Here is a 15,511-nt window from a genome sequence, read left to right as displayed (position 1 = left end):
GTAAGTACTTAGTGAATGTTGGCTCTTATTGGTCTCTTTCCTTTACCTGAGCAGAGGTTTTTGTGTCCACATATGTGTATGTATGAAGGTGGGATGTTAGATGGAAAGGTGAGGTCGAGACTATTTAAGAGGGCACTAAGGGCATAATCAGAGGTTTTTGCTGGAAAGACAGGAATATAAAGGGATTTCCTTGAATATTGGGAAATTTATTGGCAAAAATTTTTGTGCAGTAGACTGGGTTAGTGAGAATAATGGCAAAGGGAAGGTGTGGGCATGTACGTACCGAGATTGACTTGCTCTGTGGAAGAAGAGAAGTCAAAGATTATTTCAGTATGGATTACAGGGGTGATAGAGAAGGGTAGTCCCTGAGAAAATTAGGAAGGGAAACAGATTTGCAGAAAGACAGTTTGATTTTAGGTGAAGTGAGCTAGAGCTTCTAACAGGTTGTGGGGGCTGAGGATGTGGGATTATCCATATACTCAGCCTTTTCCAGTGCTTGTTACTTATGCTACCTGAGTGACAGTTGTTTCCCCGATAGTTTTCCTGGAGCTTGAGCTCACCTCTGTCCCCAGACATAGGAGATAAGCCCCTCAGGCCTGGTGTCCCAGTCACTTTGCAGGATATAGACCTTGATATCCCTGGTGCATTCATGATAGAGGCCATACTCTAGAGCCTACCCCAGTTCTTTAGAGAAACATTGACTTTCTGAGCTGTGAGATTTCCAGCAAGGTTTGCTCTCCAACCAGAGCAAATACTGTGTTTCAGGGGAGTCCTCATGTTCAAATTCACATCATTGGGCAAGAATTTCGCATTGCTAGGATGTTGGGTAGGGGAGGTTGCTGAAATCCAGTTCATCCAGGGACTTCTGATGTGCTTTGAATAGGCCTTCCTTCCATCATTCAACATCCTCCCCTCCCTGCATCATTGGCCCCTTGATGCTTGAGGAGAACATTACCCTACCTTTTTCCTTTCTTTTTGGGCTCAGACTTGAGAGTTCTGGGAGAGGAGTATAGTTTTGTGTTAGAAATGCTGTCTGGGGTAGGGCTGCTAAGGAGAGGCATTCCCATAGTAAAGGCTTTCTCTTGAACTCCAAGACTACAGTGGTTTGGCTTTCAAAGCTTGAATTCCCTGTACAGTTACATACTCCATTTCTTTCCTGGTTTTTAAAAAAATAATTTTTTTGTTCTTTATTTTTGAGAGGAGAGGCAGACTGCAAGCACAGGAGGGGCAGAGAGAGAGGGAGACACAGAATCTGAAGCAGGCTCTAGGCTCAGAGCTGTCAGCACAGAGCCCAATGCAGGGCCCACACCCACGAGCCGTGAGCTCATGACCTGAGCTAAAGTTGTATGCTTAACTGACTGAGCCACCCAGGTGCCCCTTTAGTTTTTTTTTTTTAAGTTTGAGAGAACTTGTGTGTGCATGCCCGTGGGGGAGGTGTAGAGAGAGAGGGAGATAGCGAGAATCCCAAGCAGGCTCTGCACTGTCAGTGCAGAGCCCCATGTGGGGCTTGAACTCGTGAACCGTGAGATCATGACCTGAGCCATAGTCAAAAGTTGGACACTTAACTGACTGACCCACCCCGGCACCCCTTAAGTTTATTTAAACAATCTCTACATCCAATCTGGAGCTTGAACTCACAACCCTGAGATCAAGAGTCACATACTCTAATGAGTGAGCCAGCCAGGCACCCCTTTCCTGATCTTTTTTATAGCACAGATAAGCAGACTCAGTGTCCTGTGCCTTTAATGTTAGAATGCGTTTAGTTGTATTTTACAACAAATACTAACTAAACCAGCTGAAGTGGAAGGAAACTTGGTCTCTCACATAAGTTGTCTGGAACTCACTCAGATGGGCTCATGGAAGCTGTAATGCCATTGAGGATCCAGATTTTTTTTATCAATCTACTCTGTCTATTGTAGTTTGGCTTTGCTGAGCAGCTGGCTCCCCTCACAATCACAGAATACGATTTACATTGATGCTTTACATCAGCATCCAGAGGATACTAAAGAGGGCTGGTTTTTATCTTTTTTGGGAAGCTATTTCCCAGAAACTGCCCAATTTGTCCTGTGTCTTACGGTCTTAATTGGGTCACATGCCTATTACACAGGGTTTGAACCCACAGACCGTGAGATCATGACCTGAGCCAAAGTTGGACGCTCTACCAACTGAGCCACCCAGGCACCCCGCCTATCCTTGAATCTGTTGTTGGTAAAGGACATAGAATTATTGAAGAATCAGAGTATACACCTGTAAGTTATCTTCATTCCTGGAGTTTGTGCTCTTCTCTTTCATTTACAAAGTCGTCAGTGGACCTGACTTCGGTTCACTCTTAGAGTCTGGCTTATAAGGTATTCAATTGACTATGTTTCGAAAAAGGGTTGGCTGTACTTGCCAATTTTTTCCCCCACTTCTCATTGCTTGCACTGACTTCCCAAGTACTGGCTGCTCAACCGCTTCCTTTTGGAGGCACTGTTCTTTCCTCCTACCTGGCCACCCTCCTTAACAGTAGGTCTTCCATGAGGTTCTTTGTGGCCTTCTGTTTTGCATTGAGGAGGCCTTCCATATTCCTTAGGTCCTCTTAACCTTTTTTAAAATTTTTATTTTTGGGGCGCCTGGGTGGCTCAGTTGGTTAAAGCATCAGACTTCGGCTCAGGTCATGATCTCACGGTTTGTGGGTTTGAGCTCCACGTCGGGCTCTGTGCTGACAGCTCAGAGCCTGGAGCCTGCTTTGGATTCTGTGTCTGCCTCTCTCTCTGCCCCTCCCCTGCTGGCGTGCTCTCTCTCAAAAAATAAACATTAAAAAAAATAAATTTTTTTTTTTAAAGATTTTTGAGAGTGAGAGCACAAGTCGGGGAGGGGCAGAGAGGATAGAGGATCCGAAGTGGGCTCTGCACTGACAGCAGTGAGTCCAATGTGGGGCTTGAACTCACAAACTATGAGATCATGACCTGAGCTGAAGTAGGCTGCTCAACCTGCTGAGCCACCAGGTGCCTCTTAACCGTTTTTTAAATTTAAGTATAGTTGACACACAATGTTACATTAGTTTCAGGTATACTACAGTGATCTAGAAAGTTTACATGTTATGCTATGCTCACAGTTGTAGCTGTCCCCATACAACATCATTGCCTGTATTCCTTGTGCTATATGTTTTATTCCCATGACTTCATAACCTCTGTGTTGTACATCCTTCTAATCCTGATTGCTTCTAATCTCATGCCTGCTAGACTTCCCAAAGTTGGTCCATTTAAGACCTCTCTCTCCTGTTAGCTTAGACATCACTTCCTCCTGCTCTAACCCTTTTATCAGGTTCTTAGCTCCTTAAAGACTGAATTAGCTTCCTGTTTTGCTTCCGCTCCCCCCACCCCAACACCAGAATAGTTTTGAAATCTGTAGGTCTACTTCGTAATGTGCTAGCGTTAGCAGCATTCCCTTATTTCCTTCTGGCTGTATCTTACCAATCAGTGGCTAATGGCTTTGCCAGTTGCTTGGTGCCTATGTTCATTTTGATCCCTACTAGCTTCTAGCCTGAAGAGAAACCCTTATTGGCAGCTCCAGCTGAATTCTTCCCACCCTACTTCTACAACTCTTGGTTCAACACCAAGGGGAAAAGAAGTCAAAGAGGACAACACAGGAAAGGTAGAACTGGATTCAGGCATCTGTGTTCTCCCATTGTTACTTGAGACTGCTTTCTAGCTTACACCTGTGGCATTTGTAAGAATTCTAAACATAGGATTTCTGAAGCTACGGCATCCCACTGAGTAAATCCCATGGGGGTTTGGGGAGCAGGAGGATTAATGAAATACTTCCTAGGAAGACTTCATGCTCAATCCATAAAGCTAGGTTTAAGGCAACCTGGTTTCTTATATTCCTGGAAGTGATAGGGTGGACAGCTCCAGGTTTATAGGCAATGCGCCTAACACTGAAGACTCAGGCTGTTTTTTACCCTTGCAGTCAAAATCCAACCACCTAGCCCTTCACCTGTGAATCCAAGAACAGCCTCATTATTTGACCCTCTAGCATGAAGTCAAAGTAGTTTGATGGCCCTAAATGAACAAGTACTGAGAACTAGGGCAAATTAACTTGAGAAATAAGTTACCACCTCAGATCACTAGGACTGAAAAACCTTCAGTCAGGAAAGGGGACTCAAGACCATAGCTATAGTATTCTTGTAGAATCCTGTTCTCTAATGCTATGCATATAGTTAAGGTGAATAAAAATAATTGTGAGCTGAGAAATGAGATACAAAACACAAGGAGACTGCATCAGTCTTAAGGATAGTTTCGTATGGAAAAAGAATGGGTTGAATGAGAACTAGGAGGACCTGTTTTTCTTTATAGGTGACTTTGAGCTGGAGAACAGGATGCCAACAGACTATTCAGTTCTGCCCTAGTAAATGTGGATTTGTTTGGGAAAAGCTACCATATGCATGATTACCCAATAAATTGTTTTCACTAGGTGGTTTTAATCTAAGATATTATACATTATAATCTGGTGTTAACCACAAGGCTTTCTATAGGGCCATTCCAGCCTAAGCTGTCCCATTAGAGTCTTCAAGGCCCAGAAAATGTGGACAATGTTTCCTCCTCCTAAATGAGATCGAGCTCAATTCTGAGTTTTAAAGGAAAATTAAGGGGCACCTAGGTGGCTCAGTCAGTTAAGGGTCCGACTTCAGCTCAGGTCATGATTTCGTGGTCTGTGAGTTTGAGCCCTGTGTTGGGCTTTGTGCTGACAGCTCAGAGCCTGGAGCCTGCTTCAGATTCTGTGTTTCTCTCTGTCCCTCCCCTGCTCACACTCTCTCAAAAATAAACATAAAAATTAAAACTTCAGGTTCCCTAAGGGAACCTACTGAACCTCATAGGTCAGCTGGTGGTAAATGAGAAGGAATGAATTGAAACACAACAGTGCCATTCACTTCATTCACACACTTAGCATATGCAACTTTAATCAACCAAAAGTCCCAAATGTACAAGTGAAAAAAATCCAAACTGTTGACACAGGCTTAACTAATACCAGCTACTTTTATATACAGCTGTATAAGTTCAAAAAAGCTATCCTATATGTATATACAAAAGTTGTTTATACACAAGTCTGTACATAGGGTCTATACATTTATTTCCTTAGAACCCTTAGGTGCCACCTCTTGGTGAAGACACCAACACTTCATTCACATATCTTACAAAAAAAAAGACTATTTCCAGGACTGACAACACTGTGCATCCTATATTCAGACCATGTAGGCTCCATTCAATTGGTTAAGATCTTTCTGTCAATGCAGACCACACCAGGTGCCTGGGCTTCCCTAAACAGCTTTGCACAGAATGCTCCAAAGTAAAAGCCTGTAAATCAACCCAAGATGAAGCAGAATCCTGATCAGGGTACCACCGTAGGTCCAGGCATAGGTGAGCCTGCCTGCCCCGTTCATTGTCGGTATTCCAATTCATCTACACTGATGACTTTGGCAGGCATGGAAGGTAGGGGCTGCTGTAGCACATCTGAGCCAAACCACTTGGCGAGGCCCACTGGGGAGCTGCTCCTCTGGCTGGGGCGGTGCTCCAGCTGAGAGTGCATGTGAGGCAGGCCTGATCGGGTGGGCACATTCTGAGGGTTCGTCTGAACGCTGACACCTGCTGCCTGGGAACCAGAGCCTGGGGGATGAAGAACTATGGGGATAAGAAAGAAGGGTTATCACTCAGCATGTAGGGGAAAGTAGTTCTGTATCAGAACTTGCCTTACTCAAATCCTATTCATAAAACTACAAATAGAATTCTTTACCAGAGGATTTATTATAGGGCTTAACTCCTTTACAAAATACAAGACAGTACCTTGGAAAGCAGGGCTATTCAGAAGTCATCCACACTGAGAAGCCATCCTAAATTGCACGTCCACTACTTACCATGACAAGCAATCATATCATAAAAGTACTAACATTAGATGGGGAGAAGGCATCTACTCTGTACAGTCCCTGTGCTGAACCTCTGTCAGGATTCTCAGCCTCCTCTCTCCAAGAGGCAAAGGACAAAAATGCCAGAGCATCATCAGCTCTCCCATTGTCTTTACAGGGACAGGAGTTCTAAATCCCACAGAAGTGGGTTCGTATTCTGATTATCCCCTTATCCCCATCTTGCTAGGATAAGTTTAAAGAATGAACTGTGTTAATTCATCCCCTCCACTGGAAACTGGTCCAAAAGCTTTAAGCCTGTTCAGCCCATCCCCAGCTCCCCTGGCCCATTCCTGAACCTACCTGAGCGCTGTAGCTGCTGTTGCATCATTGCCAGATGCAGAGGTGTCCCAGGACGAGGGTTTAGGAGAGGGTGACTAGCTGCAGGTAAAGGGTAGAAGGGTTGACCCAGGATTGGGCCTGATATTCCCTGTAAATGAGCCAGGTCCATCCCAGGAGGAAGCACACCTGTTGGACAGGGGAGAAAAAAAGTGATGAGAAGTAATCTACCTGGAAATTTTCAAGCTTTGCTGATCTACAAGTTTAACAATGAACAGTGCTTAAGTTAGGTTCCTAATCTTAATGGACTAAGGGATAGATGGATTGGACCCACTGCCCACCAGTTAGATGGAAAAATCTAGCAACATCTTTCTAGAGATAAGAAACAAAAAAACCTCTCATAGTACAGTACTTCATCCATTCTGGAAAATGCTGTCATGCCAGGTCAGAAACTTACCAGCTTGGAGCAAACTTGGAAGATGCTGTGGATGTACTCCCTGGGCCAGCATCCTTTGGACCAACCCTGGGTGAAGCTGGTGAGCAGGCCGAACGATTGGAACATGGGGGACAAGGGGAACTTGGTGGACAGGGCGGAGAAAAGGTGTTCCTGGAACTGGGGATGCCAAGGTGGGTGTTTTTCTCCCAGTTGCTTTAGGTCGATAATCTTGCTCTTTGGTGTAACGGTTGGTCTGAGATAGTGGGGTAGAACATGAAGACCGCTGCAATGTTGACAGTTTGGGATTTGTAGTGGGAGAAGAGTCTCGATCAGCACTGGGCACAGAGTTGGAGGACACTAGGTTCTCTGTAAGGACCCAGACAGAGAATATTTTGGTACTGACAAACTTCTCCCAAACATGCTGTCTTCCCAACGATCCAGTAAATCTCACTTCTTAGGAAGTTTACAATCTTATTTGATCTTACAAATTCAGAGGATTGTTTCATAGGAAACACCATGTACCTTATGAATAGGCCTAGTCAAAGACACAGGGGTAGTTTGTCAGGGACAGAGCTGGAACAAGACCACAAGTTTTCTAGTCTCCAAATACATTGCTGGAACAGAGTTTACTCTTCTTCTAATATTCCCAACCCAGGAATAGCTATGGGCAAGTGAATCTGGCTTATGGTCTGGTGGTCTAACTCAGGCACCTTGTTCTGCCTGCCCATATGGTTGTGGTCTGGATCTGTGTGGGAGCTAGTACTATCCTAGATTAACATGCTCTTTTAGCCTAAGGGGAAAGTCAAGTGAAAGTAAAATTATGCAAATCCACTGCAATGGAAATTTAAATTACAGACTAGTGAAGAAATCTGAATTGCCTTTTAGTAGGACTGACAGGATTTTTTTTTTTCAGAAGCTTTCTCACAGGCAAAAAGCTCTCAGACCAAGACTCTAGACTTGTGTAAACCTATTAGAACCACTTCACCATGTCCTTGACAATCCCAACTGTGCAATTCCTAAAAGCCTTGCTCACATTTTCTATACACTTCTAAAAGGCTTTCCACACCTTATTATTCACCCATTGCACAGATTTTGTTGGATACTTAGTCTCTGTAGACCAGAGAGAATCTTTCAGAAGTAAAACTGGTGGTACCATGTTAATTTAATTTGCTGAATGTACTAATAATTCAACTATGAAGCCTCAATAAGGATTCTAAACGAAATCTCATTCTTCGTCCTGTACCACTATTAGATTGGTCAGAATTTCAAGTGGTTAAGCAACCGTGAAGCTGGTTGAACACTTCTCATTGTCAAACACAGAACTGTGTATTCCAAAGCAGGCAGGGGTTTTGTGCAGGGATTTGCAGAAAATCAGGTCAGCTGATTAGCACTCAAGCCCGTGCTCTGTCACATACTCTTAGGCAGTACACCCTCAACAGCTCTGCAGTACCTTCACTGGCCTTCTGAGTGTCCTCTTTACTGTCACCAAGAGCTGCTGCTGCTTTTCCAGATGCTGGCTCCTCCTTGCTTTTCTCTTTGCTCTCATACATCTTACGGATCACTGAGGTAGGGGTGAAGGAAGGAGAAAGCTGCAGAGAAAAACAGTATTAGCACATTCTCTAACTGCCTTTCCTAATCAAGCCAGAGTTAATTGGTCAAACTGAAGAGTCCCCTTACTGGCTACACGTGCAGAGGCCAACTCCAATGTTCTGGTGTTTACCCGCTAGAGGAAAAGAAATAGATGGGCCATATGGGTGGTGTCCCAAGTGCATCATCCCTTGCTCACATCTCACTTTCACCAAAACCTAGACTTAGCTCTAACACAAAGGTAGTTAAAGCATAGAACTTCAACCTACCCGTCTGTGTCTGTGGTGATAGGGACCTACCTATGCAACCTCTGCTTCAGCCATTTTCCCAGCCTGGGATTAGGCTGAGAACAGGGGAAGAACATGGCCAGAAGTAAACTCTAGAGCAAGAGCCCTGTCAACTGAGAAAGGATAATTCAGAGACAACCTCAGAACCTAAATTCCTCTATAGTCTTAATTATATCCCATCTTAACTTGGCTACCAGGAAATTCACAATTATCTTAATAATCTCCTCAGGCCCTAGGACTCACCATTTGGGGTCATTTTTTTCCTCATCTCTTCACTGCCTATTTTTACTTTGATGATTTTACTGTGCATGTGACTTTTCTCATTAACCCTAAATCCTTGACGGTAGGAGACAGGGCATGAATTATGAACACAAGAGCCCCTTCTAGTAATGCAGAGACCCATTTGGGGTCCTGAAGCAGAGTAAGTTTTTCCCTTTGTCTATCAGCTTTAACTAGGTGATAAAGATCTTTGGGGGATAAAACTTAAAAAAAATGCTGGTACATGAATGAGTCAGTGGTAAAACTAGATTTATCGTCATAAAGAAGCAAACTCCTTTGTCCTAGCCTTAATTCATATCACTGAGACCTGAATCTGAATTTGTGAAGTCTCCACTATGTTTCATTGGACTCCTCATGATCCAACCCCATTCACCCCTCCATCTCACCTATCTTTGGCCCCTATCCTCCCCTACTCCCCAATCCAACTGTTCATTTGTTTGAACACACTACATTACCTTATATGTTTGTTGTAGATCATACTCCTCTATCTGCTGGAACAAACTTTCCCCAATGTAGGGGCTTCACTAGAATCTTAAGAGTTAGACTATATCCTGAAAGGGGAAGACCTAATAAATAAGCAAGTGTGAAAGTCTGAGTCAGTTATTCCTATGGAAGGCACTCAAGGACACTTTGGGGCACAGAGTGATACAACATAGGTACAATTGAACGGAGAAGCCTTGAAGTTGTTCACAAAAGCAAATGTCACTGACCATGCTTGTGATGGAGGCAGCAGGGGCAGGGGAAGAGGAATTCCCTCGGTGCACGGGTGCTGGTGACTTGGTCACTCGTTGTTGCCTGTGAACAAACCAAGTATCAGTATGAGCTCCAAGCTGCTCCAACTCCAAATCCTAAAACCACAGAATACTCAAGACCAGCTTAGAACTTTAATATCCTGTTTCCCTCATCCATTAAAATTTCCCAAGCATTTATTAAGTGCCTAATATATGCAAAACCACGTGCTAAGTCCTAAGGGAAGACAAAAGATTAAACATGGTCCTGGGCCTTGCAGGAACTTTTGTCCACTGGGGAGATGCTAACCTAGGGGAAACTAAGGTATGTACATATTAGATACTAATAAGGTGTAATGGAAAAATGAGGTATAGAAGGAGTGACAGACTACTCCTACTGAAGGGACCATGGGAAGGAACTGCATTGAATTGGGTGTGACCAATGAGAAAGCTAGAAGATGGAGAACAATGATTCAGGTAGAAGGATCAGGTATACGGTCTTGGGAATGTAGAGTTATCCAGGGCTGGCATATACTTTACTTGTAGACTATGCCAGTGAGGTAGGCTAAGGAGGGCCTTCATTCTGTGGTCCAGGTTGTGCTCCAGAGAGTAGGGAGCAATACTGATCAGCACAGGGCCTGGCACAGAATTGATGCTTCGTAAGACACTGGTTCAAATAGAGGGCCAAGAGCTTCAGCTATTTTAAGACCCAGTTACATGCAGCATTCCCCATCACTCTTGGTCCACACACAAAGTTGATCCCAAGTCTTCCAAATAAAGTTTAAAACAACAGACTTCTCTTTTCTCCCCGTTTTATCCATTCTCCCTTAACTTGGAGAAAACAGATGATGAAGATGTAAACAGGCTGAGAGAAAAATGAATTATATGAGCTCACTGGCTAATGAGAGTTTCACTGCATTTCAGCTGTCAGACCTTGTGCCATGAGGGCCAAAGCCTTAGTGATTCTGGAAATTCCTAAATCATAAAGATGAGAATGCTAAACCATGGCTTCTTTCCAGTCAGTACCAGATAAGCCCCACTGCTGCCACAGAGAATCTGAGCGTGACAACAAAGAAGAAACAGATCAGTAGTACTCTGAGTGATCATGAGGAAAACCCCAAGTGTGGTGGTTCTGCCAAACCTATCATATATTCCTTCTGATAAACATATTTGTGCTAGAAACTGGGGTAAGTGCTGGCGATCCAGCAATAAACAAAACAGACAAAAAAAATCTCTGGCCTCATTACATTCTTTTGTTTGTAGGGCAGAAAAGTTACTATAGGCAGAGAAATAGACAAAACATAAATAGTAACCTGGAAGGTGATAAGCACAATAAGAAAAAATAGAGACAAGGAGAAAGGCATATCTGTTAGGGGACATAACTGTATACAGGGTGTTCAGGGAGGGCCTTAGAGGTTGACATTTGATCCAAACAACATAAAGGCTCTACTGACACTGACTTGGGTCTTCATTTTGAGTAATTTGCATTTTAAAAACCTAAGTTTCTGTATCTGTAAAATGCAGTTATTTACACCATCTACCTCAGGATTGTTGCCAAGAGCAAATAAAATTATGGATATCAAAAGTGCTTTGAAAGTGAATTAAATCAAGTCAATGAATTATTAAGAAACTACATTATATTATAGAGAGAAATCCAGTGACGGGTTCAATAGACCAGTCCTGAGATCTCCCTTTAGGGTGAGGGCTACTATATATAGGATGCATTTATGCAAGAATACACAGTACTTACTAAGTCTCAGTGTCTTCTGAAAGGGTCAACATATAAAAACAGATGAAGCAAGACAATGAGACACTGATAACAATTTTAAGAAAAATACCAAAACACAAGTACCTCTTAACTACCAAGTATACTGTATGGGCAGGACTTAATGTTTCAGGGATAAACATTTTGGTGATAAAATTGAAGAAATGAAGGTGGCATTTCCTTTTATTTTTCTTCAATTTTTAAAAGTTTATTTTTTTAGTAATCTGTACACCCAACGTGGGGCTTGAACTCATGACCCTGAGATCAAGAGTCACATGCCCCTCCTACTGAGCCAGCCAGGTGCCCCAGTATTTACTTTTAAAGGCTGGATGGGATGACTTCTGAGGGAGGAAAGGGGTATTACTGGGACAGGGCACATAGCTTCTGGGTAGCTAACAAAGGATTTTGTCTTGTAATAAGCTGTACATTTGTTTAATGCAGTTTTCTCTGTTTTATTTTACAACAAAAAAGAACAATATTGCTAGCCCTTTCCCCCTAAGTAATGGCTTGTTTTACTACTTTTTGCAAATATCAGAAGGAACAGGAGGAGACTGAAGTCATTAATCATTTGTTAATAGCTTTGATCAACAAACCTTAACTCTGACCAACAAACCATGGATCAACAAACCTGCATCAAAGGACAGTTTGGTAACTCAACAAGGAATCTGTAGGGGAAGAACCTAGGTGGAGTTTTACTAAATTTTCATCATCTAACAATTATAAATAAGGAGCTATATTAGCTAGCTACATTTGTAAAAATGAATCCTTTAAATCAAGAATATAAAAATCATATATAATGAAAAAAGCCTATGTCCCTGCAGAATTCAATCATATCACTTCCTCTACTGAACACTTGGGAGACAGAATTCTCACCATATATTGTACAATGTAGCAGTGTGTATCACAGAATTTTACTATGGATAACCAATTTGCTAATCTGATGAAAATTAATATGCAAATCCCCACAAGGGCAGGATTAGTAACTTACCTGTTTCTGAATCCATCTCTGGTTCTGTCCACCTGTGGTTTGCCAAAACCAGGCTGGTAGAAGTTTGCTGCCTGCACCGCAAGGTCATGTGGCAAGGCCAGCCCCTCCAAAGCTGCCTGTTGTAATTCTAGCTGGCTCATCTGCTGAGCAGAAGAGGCAGAGGAAGATCCGAGAAAAATGAGGACAGTCAATGCACTTTCTACAAAGGTCTCTCTTCACTCTTAGAAAGGTATGTTTATGCAGCAGCTGAGAGAAATTAGATACTGCAAACCTCACTAAACTGTGCTGCCACCCACCGAACAAGATTTTAACAAAGTGTGACTTTGTTCACCAATTTTCTGGCCTTCACTGAGCTTGGTTTATAGTTCAAACTCACTTCTAAGCATTGCAACAATTTAATTTTCCATCCCACAGTCAACAAGAAGGATGAAAAACAAGCGAAAAATTGAGTTAGAGAAAGTTCAGACTGACCTGGGCCGTGACTGGGCTCATGGGTTTGCGCATGCCTTGGAATGGATCTCCGAGTAGCTGCTGTGGTCCTGGTGTAAAACCTGATGGGAAAGTTGCAGATTCAGTGAATGTCAAGAGAGCACACATCCATTAGAGAGACGTTATCACTAATGCATGCTGCTTCTTACTGAACACCATCTCTTTCAGGGAAGTGGTGACTTCCAGGCTGATGATGTCCCTCTTCTTTAGTCCACACTGGGTGATGTGGACCTTAATCAGAGCACTTAATGATCCAAACTGCTATATTCACATCTTCCCCACTAAGCTTCACCTCTGTCCCTTCAGAGCTGAGAACTCTCAGAGAGAAGTGCTTTTTACTCAGTGATTTGGCTCCTTATCATGGAAACAGCTGACAACCAGACTCCAGTGCTTTGAGGTTTACATTCTTTCCATTCTATCTTGCGAATTGTGGAAGGCAGATTACAAAAACTTACTCTCAAGGTATGACTGGCAGGGGCCAGAGTGGCCAGTAGCACATGTGGTCCAGGGTGACAGAAAACAATGAGATTTTGCACAACACTTATGTTAGACCGCTTTCTAAAACTGCTTCTTCTATTTACATTCTGTATCAGCCACCAGTGCTCACAGTTAACTGCATACCAACTTCATTAGGTTGGTAGAGAGCCACTAGCCTGACTTCTACTCTATCAAGGAAAAACCTAGTAAGCCAAATTAACTTTTTTGGATTGAATTCCCAAAATAGGGAACAAGACTAAAGAGCTAGATCCAATTTATATAATTGTGATCAATCTTAGGAGAGAAAACTATAATATGAACATATTTATCTAGAAGGGCAGCCAGATAAACTATCTTCCAATTTTGTGCCTCACCATACCCCCCAAAAAAAGCATAATAAATTCTCAGATTTCTTTTTAAATTCTTCAAGGATACCCATGAAAAAGACTTTGCCAGTTCTAGGGGACAAGTATAACCTTTGTGGTGGTTTAGGGGAGAATGGACAGACATCTGTGCACAGCAGCATTTACCAATTGGTGATGGTATTCTAGGACGAAGGTAGTCTGCTGAGGCTGCTCGCGTTTGAAACACCTGTGACAAGGGAGGAGAAGGTGCTCTTTGGCCTAATAAAGATGTTGTAGGCTCCAAACTCCCCATAAGGCCACTGAGAAGATTGGAAGAAGCAGGTCTCTGAACTGGTGGACCCAGAAGTTCCTAAAGGCAGAAAAAGTAATCCTTGTGAACAAGCCTATTTCCTTCTCCTAGTCAGAGGCTATGAATTATGGATTAACTTTTGGAAGCCAATGATGAATCTCTCTCATGCTCCAGTGAAGGAATTGGCACATGTACATGCAACACATTTCTCTCATTGTTCAGCTAGCAACATTTGCTTTAAGTTAGTGCTACAAATATAGGTTAGATACTTTAAATTTCTATAGAAACTGCAAACCTGTAAACTGGAAGTCAAGAGCTTTGTCATCTTCAGCCACCTCCCCACCCCACAATGAGATTAACAGTGACACAGAACTATGCCAGGTAGCAACACTGTACCCTCAACTGTCAGACCACATGGATCATTCTCTAAGGCCCAAAGTTGGACCACTACACAAAACCAGTTCAGAGGACTAGTGTTCAGGACTCCGAGGCCATGGTATAAGATGGTGAAGTACCTGCAGGATGTTCTTAGGGACAGGCTGGCCTGGAATCTCAGCAGGGGACATCAAATGGCTTTCAAGGTTTCGCTAAAAAAGTCAAAGGAAAACTTATTTTAACCTTCTTACACACACAACTTACATATTAATTGGGGACCACAAGAAAGCATTAAAAACTCCCCAGGGAGTTGGCACTTAAGCAGAATGATGTCAAAAGCACAGAAATCTAAGTTAGATCAACCTGTTCCACTTGCTCATCACACACAGGTCCCAAAGATCTGGAAATGGAAAGAATCTGCACGTGTACATGCAAAGTCCACTCAGAGACCCTCAGATGGTCTTTTCCTCTCTGTGGTAACCCTAGTGCATTTCACTGTCTCTACTACTGTGACCCAAAGAAGAGAAAAAGGAAATGGTGAAATAGAGGAACACCTAGTAAGAAGCAACAAGAAGGAAATTCTGATAATTTATAGATTTTAATTTTCAAGGCAACCTTTGCTACCCATTATCTTTGAAACAGGATTTATAGACTACAGATGGTAGTTAAAAACCTAGTAAACAACATTAAAGGTTGGCCAGGATTGTTATATTTCAGAGTTTCACATTTCAGGAAATTTAAACTTTAGTATTTTTAATGAGCTGTTACAAAATGGGTCTCATATACAGGACAAAATTCAGATCCTCCACTTCTTGTGCGTTTAATGCAGCAGCAGTCATCCAAATGACATTACCTCCTGCACTTCAGGACATCCTTATGTCCATTTAGCTCTGCCTGAAGTGCTTTCTCTGGTACACAGTTTTCTTTTCTACTAGATGAAGCTGCCAAGGTCCACAGCAATGTCCTCAGGCATGACAAACAACCCAAAGATCTCCAAGTGTTTTATTGTTGGTTTTGGAATTGGGACTGCAGAGGATTTTATTAAGAGATCTCAAGAGTCATTTAATTCCATCTAACAAAAAAGGGCAACTTTATACTACATGGCTTACTGTATTTGGAGGATAGAGTCTCTACAATTCAATTTGAAATGGAGGTTAGATGGAACCAACATATCCTTTTTTGGTGATGAAACAATATGGTTGAACCTAGACAGATGGACGCGGATAATA

General features: G+C 42.6%; 1 protein-coding gene across 6 annotated transcripts in view; it reads right to left on the bottom strand.

The window, feature by feature from the left end:
* Positions 1-4,920: 4,920 nt before the first annotated feature.
* EIF4ENIF1 (eukaryotic translation initiation factor 4E nuclear import factor 1) overlaps positions 4,921-15,511 on the bottom strand; it is a 44,515-nt gene continuing 33,924 nt past the window's right edge. For 4 of the 6 annotated variants that reach the window (XM_047826893.1, XM_047826892.1, XM_047826895.1 and 1 more), the window contains exons 11-19: positions 14,423-14,494; positions 13,784-13,967; positions 12,759-12,838; positions 12,288-12,430; positions 9,517-9,601; positions 8,104-8,242; positions 6,675-7,019; positions 6,242-6,406; positions 4,921-5,660 (exon numbers count right to left, since the gene is read on the bottom strand). In XM_047826893.1, the coding sequence (XP_047682849.1) occupies positions 5,419-5,660; positions 6,242-6,406; positions 6,675-7,019; positions 8,104-8,242; positions 9,517-9,601; positions 12,288-12,430; positions 12,759-12,838; positions 13,784-13,967; positions 14,423-14,494 (1,455 nt within the window). In that variant the 3' untranslated portion in view covers positions 4,921-5,418. The remainder of the gene's footprint in view (positions 5,661-6,241; positions 6,407-6,674; positions 7,020-8,103; positions 8,243-9,516; positions 9,602-12,287; positions 12,431-12,758; positions 12,839-13,783; positions 13,968-14,422; positions 14,495-15,511) is intronic. The other 2 variants (XM_047826897.1, XM_047826898.1) reach the window with 2 other exon arrangements.

This window comes from Prionailurus viverrinus, chromosome D3 (genome assembly GCF_022837055.1).
Source record: "Prionailurus viverrinus isolate Anna chromosome D3, UM_Priviv_1.0, whole genome shotgun sequence".
NCBI classification, from domain to species: domain Eukaryota; kingdom Metazoa; phylum Chordata; class Mammalia; order Carnivora; family Felidae; genus Prionailurus; species Prionailurus viverrinus.
This window is presented reverse-complemented; position numbering and strand designations above follow the sequence as displayed.